The following is a 14,684-nucleotide window of genomic DNA, read 5'->3' as shown; positions in this document are numbered from 1 at the left end:
TGCTTGAAGAGGGTAGGATAAGTGACTATAAGTGGAATGTCGAAGTGAATAAAACAGCTTCTTCTAAAATGATCGTAAATGTGAAAGTTCATGCAGATATGTGTTTAATTTCCCTATATTGAACATACCTCTTTAGCCAACTGTTAGTAAAAATGTATGCTGAAAAAAGTACAATTTGCCTACAGTGTTCTTATTGTGGTAATGGCACACTATAGAAATAGTGTTGTATTTGTTGAGTGCCCCTTCAGGACCAGAGGGTGAATTTTTTATCAATGTATGTGGAAATTGTGCTGACAAAAACACCATTTGGCTCTTTTTCTTGGAGTGGCTGGAACCTTCCTTGGAAGAAGTCAGACACACTTGTTTCACTCGCTGCCTTGGTGCCACACCAAACCACTTTGACGTTTCCCCAGCCGCCCTTGCTTTGTTTTATCTTTTTCTTCCCTAACCCCCATCTCTTTATTTTACTCTAAGATTGTCATATTCTTAGTTCCTCCATTCTCACATCACCTTTCTTTCTAACCTTTACCTTTTTTTCCTTCCCTCTTTCTCATGTGGGTTGGTCTGGGGATGCTTGGGTTTAGTAGATTTCCACCTTAGCCTATTTCCCTCTTTGTAACTTTCTCTATACCAGCTGTAAGAGAGATGGATTTTCACCATCTCCATTCCATAGTGAGATGAAGCAATGTCGACGTTTTTCTCTCATATGCAGCTGCAGGGTCCTGGAACCAGCTTGAAGGTCTGCTTGATGTCTATGGTTCACCAAGGCTCAGTTGGCTAAGACCTGAAGCAGCATGATAATCTTCCACAGAATGCCAAGGTAAGGGATGCACAGTTTAATGACAGTCTCAACTACTGACAAAAGTTCATGTGCCACTGTGTATAGTTTAGTGTCAATTGTGTACCGGAGAGTGGATGAGACCCGAGAGTGTGATAACGCTGTTCAATACGGAATGATCAGAGTTATAATGTTCTCCCTCCACTGATCACGTGCGGTCTTTTCATTAACTCCGCCAGAAGAACAATATTAATACTGTCAATATAACATGTTGTATTTTATGATATGCTGATCAAAGGTTCTAGGGTGAATGGAGGAAGTTTATGAAGAGGTGGATGCATTCCTTTCCTCCTATGTGGGAGCAAACTCTTTTTAGTTAGCGAGGAGCCATGTTTTTCCACAAAAAAATCAATCTTTGGTATCTCTTCTAATTGATTTCATCCAACAGGCGGCCTGATCTCGGTGTGATTTGTTGCTTATGGGCTAGTTTGTTATATGTGCTTTTACATAAGCAAAGCACAAAGCCCAACTATTGATATTCACTGTTGGAATTGGTCCGAGGAAGGTGAACAAATCCTGAACATTCTAATTGCAATCAGAATCCTTTATTATCTGAATATTTCAGACAGTTATTTCAGATATCGCTCACTTCTATTGACAGAATGTGCTTCTTAGCACAGTAAAACGAATGTCTGACATAATATCGACAGACAGAATATCGATATGCAAAAATATCGGAGCAAAAATATCGACAGCAAAAATATCGGAATCCTATCTTCATTAAGGTAAGTACTAAAATATCGAAAAAATAATATCGAAGTACAAAAATATCGGAATCAAAAATATCGTTTTTTTAAATGTATTAATAATAATGTAAAAATAAATTTAAAATACATATAATTTTACAACTATTAAATAAAAATATTAAAACAAAATTAAAACTAATACATATACATTTAAAATAAATAAAACACTTAATAATTTAAAGTAATTTTAATTTTTTCCATGTAATTAATTTGATTTAATGTAATTTTTTTTTGTTTTTACCCTGTACGCCTGTACCCCAAAAACCCAAAACTGACCCTGAACCCTAAAAATATCCCTGTACCCCAAAAACCCAAAACTGACCCTGAAACCTAAAAATACCCCTTACCCAAAAACTGAAAACTGACCCTTATCCCTAAAAATACCCCTTTACCCCAAAACTGAAAACTGACCCTGAACTCTAAAAATACCCCTTTACCCAAAAACTGAAAACTGACCCTAAACCCTAAAAATACCCCTTTACCCAAAAACTGAAAACTGACCCTGAACCCTAAAAATACCCCTTTACCCAAAAACTGAAAACTGACCCAGAACCCTAAAAATACCCTTTTACCCAAAAACTGAAAACTGACCCTGAACCCTAAAAATACCCCTTTACCCAAAAACTAAAAACTGACCCTGAACCCTAAAAATACCCTTTTACCCAAAAACTGAAAACTGACCCTGAACCCTAAAAATACCCCTGTACCCAAAAACTGAAAACTGACCCAGAACCCTAAAAATACCCCTTTACCCAAAAACTAAAAACTGACCCTGAACCTTAAAAATACCCTTTTACCCAAAAACTGAAAACTGACCCTGAACCCTAAAAATACCCTTTTACCCAAAAACTGAAAACTGACCCTGAACCCTAAAAATACCCCTTTATCCATGAACTGAAAACTGACCCCGAACCCTAAAAATACCCCTTTACCCAAAAACTGAAAACTGACCCAGAACCCTAAAAATACCCCCTTACCCAAAAACTGAAAACTGACCCTCAACCCTAAAAATACTCCTTTACCCAAAATTAATTAATATTATTTAATTACCAATTAATTATTAATTAACAATAACAACAAAGTAACTATATATTAGCACGTTTGCTGTAATTAATTTAATTTAATAATTAATATTATTTTTCCCAATTAATTAATTAAGAATAACAATAAATTATATGTAAAAACATTACTATAATTAATGTAATTAAATAATTAATGTTAATTAATTACCAACTAATTAATAATTATAAATATGTCAAAAATTATATTAATAAATTAACTAATTAATAGAAATTAATTACCAATTAATTATTAATTAAAATATGTACAAAAATATATCAATTAATTAATTATTATTAAATGACTTCCCACCCTATTCCCCTATAAACCCATAACCCGCTACAGAACATATTTATCAATTAATCAATTAATTAAAAATAAATAACAATTATTTCTCAATTAATTAATTAATAATTCCTACTAATTAATAATTAATTTAACATAATTAAATTAGTTCCCACCCTATTCCCCTATAAACCCACAACCCGCTACAGTAGTAAAAGACAATATTTAATTAAATTACATTAAAAATAAATAATACAACATAATAAATACAATATAATATACACTAAATGTATTTAAAAATTGATATTAGTAACATCAAAGTTATTAATTTCGATATTATTGACATCGATATTTACAACTTCGATATTACTGATATCATACCAATATCGATATTAAGACTGTCGATATTACTTACCTTCGATATTTTGTCCCATCGATATTTAAACTTCGATATTTTTGTATATCGATATTTAAAAATCGATATTTTGTCTGTGTACCCAGTAAAACACATGTATTGTGGACCAGCAAAGCCATCTAATGGTTTTGGTGACTTTTTCAAACTTCATCTAATGGTTTTGGTGACCTTTTCAAACGTCTTCGTCTTTGGCCTTGTGTGTGTTTGTGTGTGTAAACACACAGTGAAACAAACACTGTGAAATGTTAGTTATGGTTCAGCAATTTTAATCCTGAAACAAAAAAGAAATTCAGCATTTATAGATTGCCAAAGACACAACAAACACCATGACTCACGCCACCTATCCTATTTTTATTTTTTTAGTCTCATGTGCTGTTGCTTGTGAGAGATATTGTTTACTAAGAGGGGCTCCATCCATTGCTTACCATTCGTTGGCTTCATGGTCACTCTTTTTTGCTGACTCCTAATTGTAGTGTAGTTCCTATTTTCCCTGTAGGCCCTGCGCATTGGAATAACATAAACAGCAGAGTAGACGTAGAAGTGCGGTCTTCCAGGTCTCTACTGACTATGCTAAACTTAATTGGGTTTGTACCAACTAGCTCAGAGGTCACTGGAAACTTTCTTGACTGAATAGGAAGTGATCAGCTTCCCTGGTACAGACAAGAAGGGATTCAGTTTTCCAACAACCGCATAAACATGACAACTTTGCTCCTTAGAATAAGAGTCAATCTCTAGAGTCGTGTGAAACAATAGACAGCTATTTCACTCAGTCAGTTGTGCAGATTACTTTCACCAAGATGCAGAGAATAGAGAGACGGGCGTTTTCAATAAAAGGTATTATTTATTGAACAGTCTTTCTTCTCATGCAAGAGAAATGAATTGCCACAATTGCAAGACTTGTTATTATAAAAAGTGCGTACTGTAAAAGGAGAATTGCAAAATAATACTGTAAAAGCATTGATATGGTTTCTTAGCCATACAATGGTTAAAATGAATAAAATATATACATTCATAGACACATTTGACTAACGTACTCAACTGGTGCTTCTAACTACCCCTACCCCAGTGTACCTGACCAAAGTCTAATACTTGGGAGGGAGTAAGTAAGTAGCAGTTTAGTTAAGTTGGTTTTGCCAAGGGTTTGCTTCAAGAATTCTCTCTAAGGGTTTAGTCAACACCATACCTCTGGAATAGAATGTTGGAGGGCTGGTATCTCCTTTCAGGACTCGATATTCCAGTCACCCGCAAGGGTAGGCTGGAAACGCCGGAGCTGGATTTTCTCGGCAGGAGAAAAGACAGAGTCTTTCTCAGCGTGTCAAGGAGGAGGAGGGGCGGCGTCCGTGGGCTTCTCGCATCTGCTGGGCTCTGCAAGGGACAGCTGTTCTGCTCCTGTATTCACCACACCATCGCATTTGCCTAAGGCAACGTTGGTAATATTTATACCTGAAAGGTGCCTTGTTTGACGTACGTTTTTAGACATAAGACGTCAATAAAGATGTCACTCGGAACTGGTCGTTCTTACAGTGCTCATTAGAGTTCTATTACTAATAAAAACAAAGCAAGCGGGGCTTTCCCAGGTTGCTGGGGGTTTTATCTTGTTGAAGAACTCGGAGTGTAATCTAGGAATCTAAGATAGTGGCTTCTGCTGTGTCATCTACTGTAATGAGCTGCAGAGGCGATGTTCTGAAATATGGCTCTGATCGTTTATGCCAGAGACGAGTTTCTGAAATATGGCTCTGATCGTTTATGCCATTATAAGGGTATGGATGGATTATAGCCGTATAGGGGCATAAGGTCACAATATTGATCGGGGTCCTAGATTAGAACACGACATAATAGGCTTGAATTTATCAGTTTCATGTCCTCTTTTTTCTTGTGGAGTATAGACCAAATACCGATGGTTTCATTTTGGTGTTCTTTGGTTTTATTTCACTGAACCTTAACTAACCTATTGTGATTTTTTTCAGGGAATGTTGATGTCTTATGAGGCACAATGCCCCAGCGGCAGCAGGCTGTGTGATTGGTAGGGAATGTGAATATTGAGTACCAGTGCATTCTATCAGGAAAATCAAAACGTAGAGCCGACATCCCATTGTACACAGCCTTCAGGTGCATAGCTGCAGGTCTTAGCCTTCAGCTGGACCCTATGCTTAACCCACTGCACAAGGCCTGGAATATGATTTTTGACTTTTCTGATATAACACTCTGGTGTCCACAGTCCTCCTTCTCCAACGCTCTCTCAGTTTCTTCTTAATCCACTTGTTTAAAAATGAAGATCGAAAAAGGTAAACAATTAACGTGGGAAACATTGCTGATGGATGACTGTGTGTAGAAGTACACTACATGGAGAAATCGTTTATTTAGACTACAGTGCTTAAGTAGGGTGAACTTATTTTAAGGATATAAAGACACGAGAACATACGAGTACATGTTTGAATACATTATTTGGGAGGAATAAAAAATTAAAATCGGCACAGGTGCCGCATGCATAAATGTAATAATTTTTCTGCACAGGACATGAGCGACCAGAATGTGTCTGAAAAGTATGTGTGCAATAAAATGGTCCAAAGGGTGTGTCTGTGGTTTGTGGATATAGCACACGGCCCTGGTACAAAACAGAGGGCTTGCGTTTACGCCAACAAAGACTTGGTTGCTGGTACGAGGGACTTACTTAGCCCCCAAGAGTGGTTTTACTACACCCCGCTGTTGTTCTTCTTAATTCATTATGATTCATACACACCAAGATCCAAAATTAAGAAAAGACTTCTTAAAAACACTAAATTGTGTACACAGTATACCCTGGTGCATTTTACAGCGTAATTATCACTGGAGCTCTAGAACCCATGCCCGGTCGGAAATACAACCAGAATTAAGGGTCCATACATAGAGATTATAGCCCTGAAGAAGTCACTGAGCACAACCATTAAGCATGACGAAACACATGTTGGCTAAGGATTTCCATATTAAACTGAAGTGACTGTTTCAGCGGAGTAACAGAAGTGTTTTTCGTTACTGTTAAGAATGTATAATATACACTGCTGGCGTGTGCAAGGGATTGTTGTTTTAGTTTATCAGTGGTTATCCACACATTGGGGAGGAGGGTGGCTTTCCCCACCCTTCTGCACAGCAATACTAATTATACATTAGTATACACCCACTGCGTATTTACCAGGAGAGCCACTACCCTACATAATCCACCAACCAAAAAGTTTCATTTGGTATAATGGATATACCAGGGTCACATGGGAGATCATCAGTTATGTCATCAATGATGTACTTTAGATATCTGTCATGCGTGTAAGGGGTTTCCCTACACTTGCAGTAACTAAGACAACAGATGTTAAAGGTTAGATTGTTAGTGTTCCCTGCTTTTGAAGAAGCTGGGTATTCAGTCTATAAATGAACATTATCTTACCAAGGCTCCTTGACTCTGCTGGGAGATGACTAGTCAAGGCAGCTTATCAGAGGTAGTGTAAGGTTAAATCAAGGTACAGTGCAACTCAGTCATCACAGCTGCAATAAATATATTATTGTCGGGCCTGTGTATGGATTTCTGCAAAGACAAGCCACTTCAATAATATCTCAACATATAAAAATATATGGACAGTTAAAATGAAGGTCAGCTCGAATGCATATGCATTATAGAATGTATAGTAAATCAAAAATGAGAAAAAATAAATCAGGGATCCTCCATAACGCTGATGATCACTGTATGAACGTAAAAAGCGGAACATTTCAGAAAAATAAAACAGCAAATAAAAAAACAGTTTAATGGCTAATACAATGTTAATAAATAACATTTAAAATTTCTATTTGATCGCTAGCACAGTACTATAAAATTAGGGATCATGGTTCTCCTGCCAAAAGCTGGGTGTTTTGTAAGGTGTTCAGAAAGCATTGCAGTTCACCATCTGAGTGATAAAGTTTGCCAAAACTGACTGAAATAAATAGCTTGGCAAATAATAAAACTGCACTCATGTAACTCCACAAATTCAATGCAAAATGTCTCTGAGTTCAGAGAGAGAAATAAAGTGACAACGAGTCTTCTTTACTTACTGGTAATCTTCATTACCCTGGTTAGGTCCTCCTCGTACCAGTCATTACATAGTGAGGAAATCGCAAGTTAGAGACAAAAGAAAGGTTTGCACTGACATAAATGTATTCATAATAGAAAACAAATTATTGCACAGCCGTGGCCAAAACCATATGACCAAAATACTTGCCATGGCAACATCAATATCCAATCAATAGTGTTTTACAAAGGTATTACAAGAAGACTAGTTAGCTGCCCTACAGATTTCCTGGATAAATACACCACGTAACGTAAAAGTTACAAACTCGTAGATTTAAGACACTTCCAGATGGACTACGATGAAACCCCTTTAAATTAGGACACTTGGATAGTTGATACCCACAGGAGCACCGGAGTACTTGTGTTACCTCACCCAGGGAAGCCGGGTGCATTGGTGTCTTTTCGTGTTGGGTTTCCTCGCTGTTTCCTATGGAGAGCTGCAAAGAAATGCTGCAGGCGACCAGGAGAAAAGTGTCCGGTTGGATCCAAGGTCGGATCGAGGATGTGAAGAACCTGAAAGCAGAGGGGACCAAGTCTGGGTCACTAGCCAATGACCAGGATGGAACCAGGAAGGAACCAGGTTATGTCGCGTAGATTGAAGTGAAGAAGGTGAAGCTTGTCTCTGCAGCCACGAGGACCAGGAGGTGTCGACGACAACCAGGAGCTGGATTCAAGCTGTTCCACAAAGGATCTAGTTGACTGCGGTGTCGGTATCCGGATTGGACCCAATAAGCCTTGGCAAACGCAATCCATGCAGGAAGTAAAGATTGGCTTCGAGTCAGACCAGCAAGGTCTGAGGAGCTTCTCCTTTGCAGGGAAGCTGGAGCAAGCCTGGAGCAACTAGGCCAGCAGAGTAAATTCAAAGGTTGGTCTTTGGAGGGCTCACTAGCTAAAGGGGTAGCAACTGGGAAGACGCATCAAGCTGAAATGCAGGAGCAGGCCCCATGTGGCACTCGTTGAGTGTGGAGGGCTGAGCTTTGGTGCAAATGGCGCTCGGGTTTGGAGCTTCTTAAACCCTAATGCACAACTTTGAGGATGCCTCAGAAGCTGCACAGTTAGCAAAATGCATGATGTCCAGGTTGTCCGGTCCCACGTCTCTCATGTGCGCCACGGGTCTCAGCTTTGCAGGAGGTGTGGGTCGGGGTCAGAGAAGTCTGGATGTCCAGGCCTGAGTAGCTGAGTCTTCAGGATCCTTCAGGAGTGTCGACAAAGCAAACAGGCAAGTCACTGGTGGTGCCTGTTTGCACAGGGTGCTAACTCCTTGACCACAAGGGAGATTTCTTCAGTCTTCTACTCGATGTAGAACGTTGAAGGTCCAAGAGTTGTGTTTCAGACTTTCGTTCCAAGATAATCTAAAGTCTCTAGACACAGCTCCTATCTTTATACTAAATTAAGGGGCTGGATTACCTGTTAGGTCCCTTCTATGGGTAGAACCTGGGAAGGGGGTGGTTACACCCCTTTCCCTTTGTCCAGTTTTGTGCCAGAGATGGGGCTGGAGTGCCTCAGCAACAGGTTTGAACCGGGCTATGCATGGAGCACCTTGTGTGCCCCAGGCAGTGTCTGGAATTGCAGCTTTCCTTTCAGCCCACCCTACCCCAATACACTAAAGGTTGTCTGGGGAGGTGCAGGCACCTCCCCTGACAGGAAACCTATTGTCCACGCCTCCCTTGCTGGAGTTTCGTCCAGCTGAAGTAGATCAGACGCATGTCTTTGGCAGCAGCATCCATTTTGTGATGCTGAGGCTCTGTTTAACTTTAACATGGTAAAGCAGTAACTACATGCCTTCTCCCTCTAGAAGGGTGGAATGCTACCCCCGGCACCATAACTGGTGAGGGGGTAGTATTCCAAAGTGTTTGACACCTTACACAACTTGTTTTGATAAAGCCAAACCAAAGTTAGCAATAACCGCAAGGATTATAATGCACTTAAGAGTATATGGTATGGTTATATCATGGAACAGCTATAAGGACATGGTTCCAAAAGCTGCAGAGGGGCTCAGCTCATGCTAGGGCACCCTCTCACACAAAACCAAGCGCTCTGCCTCCAGGATTGTTAAGGCCTGCCATAGGAGTGACTTATAGGTTACTATGTGTCTATATATAAGGTAAATGTAGGTATACTATATCTAAGCAAGGGGTGATTACACCACCTTGCCCCAGCTGAGTGATCAGCTAGTGGTGTCAGTTTAGATGGTCAGCCAGGGGTGGCATACTACATGCTGCAGCCCCTGGTAGGCCTTGGATGCACCTATGCCCTGGGTACCTATGGTACACTATACAGGGGCTCACAAGGGTGACCCAATATCCAATCTGGTATGTACCTAAAGTACCTGGAGTTCATTTAACAGTGAGAGCAGATAGCCTGGGGCCCTGAATAGCTGCATCCCAGGCCAACTAAGTCCAAAACCAGCTAAACACTTGGCAAAAAGTTGGGGTAACCAGGTAGTCAAATATCCACCTTCCTACAACAATTCAACTAGCTATCTAGTTGGACTCCTAAAAGCTCTAATAGTGGCCACTGAGGGGTCAAGGTGGATGGAGCTAAATTCTTGATGAATCCTTCCTAGAGAAAATCAAGGATACAAAAGATGTCTCTAGCTAGTGGAGCATAATTATGAACGAAAGCGCATTTTGAAAAAGAATCCCATTTCTTATGAAGTGAAGAAATGGTTGAGGGTTTCCTAGAAACCTGGATGTCCTCAGCCATCCCACTAGAATAACCAAGCATTTCTAATGACTGCCTCTCAAGAACCATGTTGTAATTTACAGACTGCATGGCTGACTGATGACAGAAGAGGAAACTGCAGAGGCGATGGAATCAACAGGAGTTTAAAACACTGATTCCTGAACAACTCCTTATGCAATGGAAACCAGGGGTGACAAGGCCAATAAAGGGCAGCCAGAAACACCAACACACTCTCCTCCTGAGTCTTCTGAAGCACCCTTGAGAGGAGGGAAATTGAAGGAAATGCATAACGCAGGCCCACTGGCCCTGATAGACCAAAGTATCCTCCTCCCAAGCCCCCTGGTTGATCAGTTCCAGACAAAAGATTGAAACCATTGCATTTGAGTGGTTTGCAAACTGTTCCAACAAAGGGGATCCCCAGGAGAGATAAATCTGGTGGAACAGACTCCTCGTCCAATGGAAGGAGACTGAGGAGGCTATATTCCGACTCAGATAATCCACAAGAAAATTGAGCTCCCCTTGGATGTAGACTGCTGTCATAGACAAAAAATGGATTTCTGCTCATGCAAATATCTGAGACGCCAGAAAAGGATCACTGACATAATATCGAGGGAAAAAATATAGACTACTAAAAATATCGATGCCAAAATATTGACAGACAAAATTTCGAAATCCTATTTACAAACAGGTAAGTACAAAAATATCGGCTCCAAAATATCGTTTGAAAATATATACTTTGTAAAAATATTGAATTTCTTAAAAATAATGTAAAACTAAAAAATATTGAAAATAAATAACTAAAATATACTTATTAAAACGTAAATAACCTTAAAATTATTAAATAATTAATTGAAATAAAAAAAAATATTTGTTAAAACATATATATATATTAACATAATATTATAAAAAAATATACAATATTATTACCGTAGGATAGCGGGAGTGTAAACATTACTATTACCACTCCAGAGAGTGCAACAGTAGGGAAAGCATTGGATAGCGTAGGGGTAAAAATGGCTATTCCTACTCCAGTGAGTGCAACAGTAGGGAAAGCGTTGGATAGCGTAGGTGTAAAATTACTATTCCCACTCCAGAGAGTGCAACAGTAGGGAAAGCATTGGATAGCGTAGGGGTAAAAAATACTATTCCCACTCCAGTGAGTGCAACAGTAGGGAAAGCGTTGGATAGCGTAGGGGTAAAAATTACTATTCCCACTCCAGTGAGTGCAACAGTAGGGAAAGCGTTGGATAGCGTAGGGGTAAAAATTACTATTCCCACTCCAGAGAGTGGAACAGTAGGGAAAGCGTTGGATAGCGTAGGGGTAAAAATTACTATTCCCACTCCAGTGACTGCAACAGTAGGGAAAGTAAATACTTCATATATTATTTAAAAATATATATATATATATATATATATATATATATATATATATTAATATCTATAAAAAATTAATTAAAAGTAATTACCAATTTAATATAATATAATAATTAATCAATTAAAAATACATATTAAAATTAAGTATATAAATTAGTTACCTAATAATACAAATTAATTACAAATTAACAATTAATTTATTAGCAATAAAAAATTAATTAACAATGAATTCAAAATAAATACAAATAAAATACATTATTTAAATAATTATAATTAAATTACTTACCACCCTATTCCCCTATAAACCCACAACCTGCTACAGAAAGTAAATTAGTAAAATTAACATAATTATCAATATTGGAGCCTGAGTGGTATTTTTTTCTGCACACCCATTTTAACAACCAGGTCACTGGCACAAAGAGCACCAACACTTTAACAGAGTTGAACACAGTTCCAAAACACCTTCGAACAGGGTCAACAATGGACGAGCTTTCCCACAAAAATGTAAAACACAAAAAGGAATTAGAGGGACAAAAGCATGACAATCAAACTGAGTACGGCATAGGTTTGAAGGACCAAATCGAAAGGCAGATAAAAATGGGTCGGAAAGATGGGGCCCCAGGACCAGGCAGAATTCCTACGGCTCTGTTCAAGAAGGACCCAGCTTTCTGGGCATCCAAACTAGCTCCACTTTTTTCTTCCATTTTATCAAAGGACCTCATTCCACCTTCTTGGCAAGGACCGATCCTTGTTCCAATCTTCAAAGGAGGGTACACAAAATCCCCCAGCATCTATCGGCTAGTTGCTCTCATTGACAATGAAGCCAAGTACTTTGCAGGGATTTTGCTAAATTCACTACAAAAATGGGTCGAGGACCATTCAATAATCTCACTAAACCAAACTGGCTTTACAAGCGGGACAGGCACTATGGTTAACCTCATGGCTCTCTCGTGCTTGATAGATAAGGCGGAGCTTAGCACCAGATCGCTTTACATAGGATTTATAGATTTTAGTTCAGCATTCGACAAAGTCAATAGGGCTAAGCTCAAATGCATCCTCTCCTTAGCTACTCAGCCAGGATGAATGTGGTGTCTGCGTGGAATGTTGGAATGCCTGATGAGAGAGAGTGGAATGTTGGTGTGCCTGCTTGTGTGGAGAATGACAGTTGGAGTGAGTGGGCTGAGTAGCAAAGATGCTGCTCCTGGTGGGATTCCCTTTGGACCTTCATGAGACCTTCTTGTAACTTGTAACTTCTTATCAATAAACCCTCTACTTGAAAATATACCTCCTGGCTACCTCTGGTCATCTGTACAAGTTTACCTACAACACTTCTAGATCTGAACATCCCAGATGGTTTATTAAGAGCCTTACAACTACTGCATCAGGACACTTGGGTCAGGATTAAGATTGGCGACGGCTCCAGACTGTCAAGACCAATTTTTACAACAAAAGGACAGAAAAAAGGATGCGTCATGGCCCCCACGCTTTTCAATCTATTCGATCTTCCGGAAGCCCTTAACAAAGTAAACTCCCATGCTCCCAAACTAGCCACTCTACAGCAGTTAAATATTTTATATGCAGAGGACGTGGTTCTCTTAAGAAGCACAACGGTGGGCCTACAAAGACTCATGGACGCAACCGCCGCATACTCAGACAAGAATGAGCTTGTGATAAATAACAAGAAAACAAAAATCTTGGCAATTTGCCCAGGAAGACCAAAAAAGTTGACATGGGTCTTAAATTCGGAAAGAGTTACAGAAGCCAAATGCCACAAGTACCTAGGAGTGATCTTCAACAACAACGGAAGATACAAAACCCATTTGGGAGAACAATAAAAGAAAGATACAGCACTAGCTTTTGCTCTCATCTCCATCCATAAGGAATTATTCGGCCCAACTTTCGCTCCAACACTACAGGTGGTGCAGGCAAAAGCCATTCCAACACTAACATATGGAAGCGAGGTGCTTAAGGGATTGGACAGTGATCAACTGGATATAATTATAGCAAACATCTTTAGAACAGTCTTTCACTTACCATCCTTCACTTCACCGGCATACATCAGGCTGGAACTGGGCATCTGTAAGCAAACTTTGGGTAGAATGATGCATTTCCTAATGTGCTGCACAAGCTGAGGCTACCCAAAGAAGGTAGCTTAGCAGAACACCTATGGTCCGATCTAAAAACAAAACGATGGCAAACGCGGCATCGATATTTGTCAAGTGGGTTAAAAACCTTAGGCCTGAGTGATGCATGAGACATGCATGTCAGCCAACATAAGTTTAAAAGGCTAGCAAAAAACTGCACAAAGAAACTCTCCTCAATGGAAGCTAAGGCGAGCCTTGCAAAAAGAAACCATTGTTGTATGACCCTCATCACATACGATCAGCTGACACCTCAGAGCTACTTAAATTGTACTTTTAATGCATGCACCAAACTCAGATTTCTAAAACTAAGATTGGGGGTGATTAACCTGTCTTGCTACCTCCCCAAATGGAAAAGAGAACAAGCTCTGGAGACATGTTGATTTTGCGGCAAGCATAGGGAAGATATGACTCATGTTGTGTGCCTGTGCCCTAGCCTCCTGAAAGAAAGAAGGCTTCTCCTGTGGAGGGCCTGGAATAATAAGGAAGTCTGATCATGCAGATCCGCAGTTTTGGCCTGCTTCGACCCACGGAACACATATTTAAATTGCGCACTGGTGAGGTTATTGGACTGCGCAGTAAAAAAACTAGGGAAGGGGAGATGCCAATCGCCAGCTCAGCCAGAGGCGCAGATGCTTGGACCTCCATAAGAAGGACAATACTGCCCTGTGGGCACCTTGAGAAAATCGAACACAACTCTAAAGGTAGAATCAACACAAACAAAGGGTTGTGCACACTGGCTGGACACCTTTAGTCTGCTAAATATAAACCTGTCAAGAGCCATTTTGAATGAGATAGTTTCCATAGGTGCAGGGCAGAAATAAGAGATTTCGGACATATGGTGGGCTATGCATTCTGTTTTTTACTTTCACTACTGTTATTTAACAAGTCTATCAATTGAATAAGTATCAACATTGTTTTATCTTTTGTATTGTGCAAATGTTTTTTTAAATCATGCAATAAAGTTTTTAGTTTTTTACATAATTATCAATTAATCAATTAAATAAAATTAATTGTCAATTAAAATTTAAATAATTACCAAATAAAAATTAATTCAAAATAAATACCA

General features: G+C 39.3%; 1 protein-coding gene across 1 annotated transcript in view; it reads left to right on the top strand.

Annotated features, from left to right (window-relative positions):
* Nucleotides 1–765: 765 nt before the first annotated feature.
* LOC147683525 (galactose-3-O-sulfotransferase 2-like) overlaps nucleotides 766–14,684 on the top strand; it is a 434,320-nt gene continuing 420,401 nt past the window's right edge. Inside the window, exon 1 of the mRNA XM_086944869.1 lies at nucleotides 766–820. Within this exon, the coding sequence (XP_086800995.1) occupies nucleotides 795–820 (26 nt within the window). The 5' untranslated portion in view covers nucleotides 766–794. The remainder of the gene's footprint in view (nucleotides 821–14,684) is intronic.

The sequence above is a fragment of the Lissotriton vulgaris genome, chromosome 11, assembly GCF_964263255.1.
Source record: "Lissotriton vulgaris chromosome 11, aLisVul1.2, whole genome shotgun sequence".
Classification (NCBI taxonomy): Eukaryota; Metazoa; Chordata; class Amphibia; order Caudata; family Salamandridae; genus Lissotriton; species Lissotriton vulgaris.
This window is presented reverse-complemented; position numbering and strand designations above follow the sequence as displayed.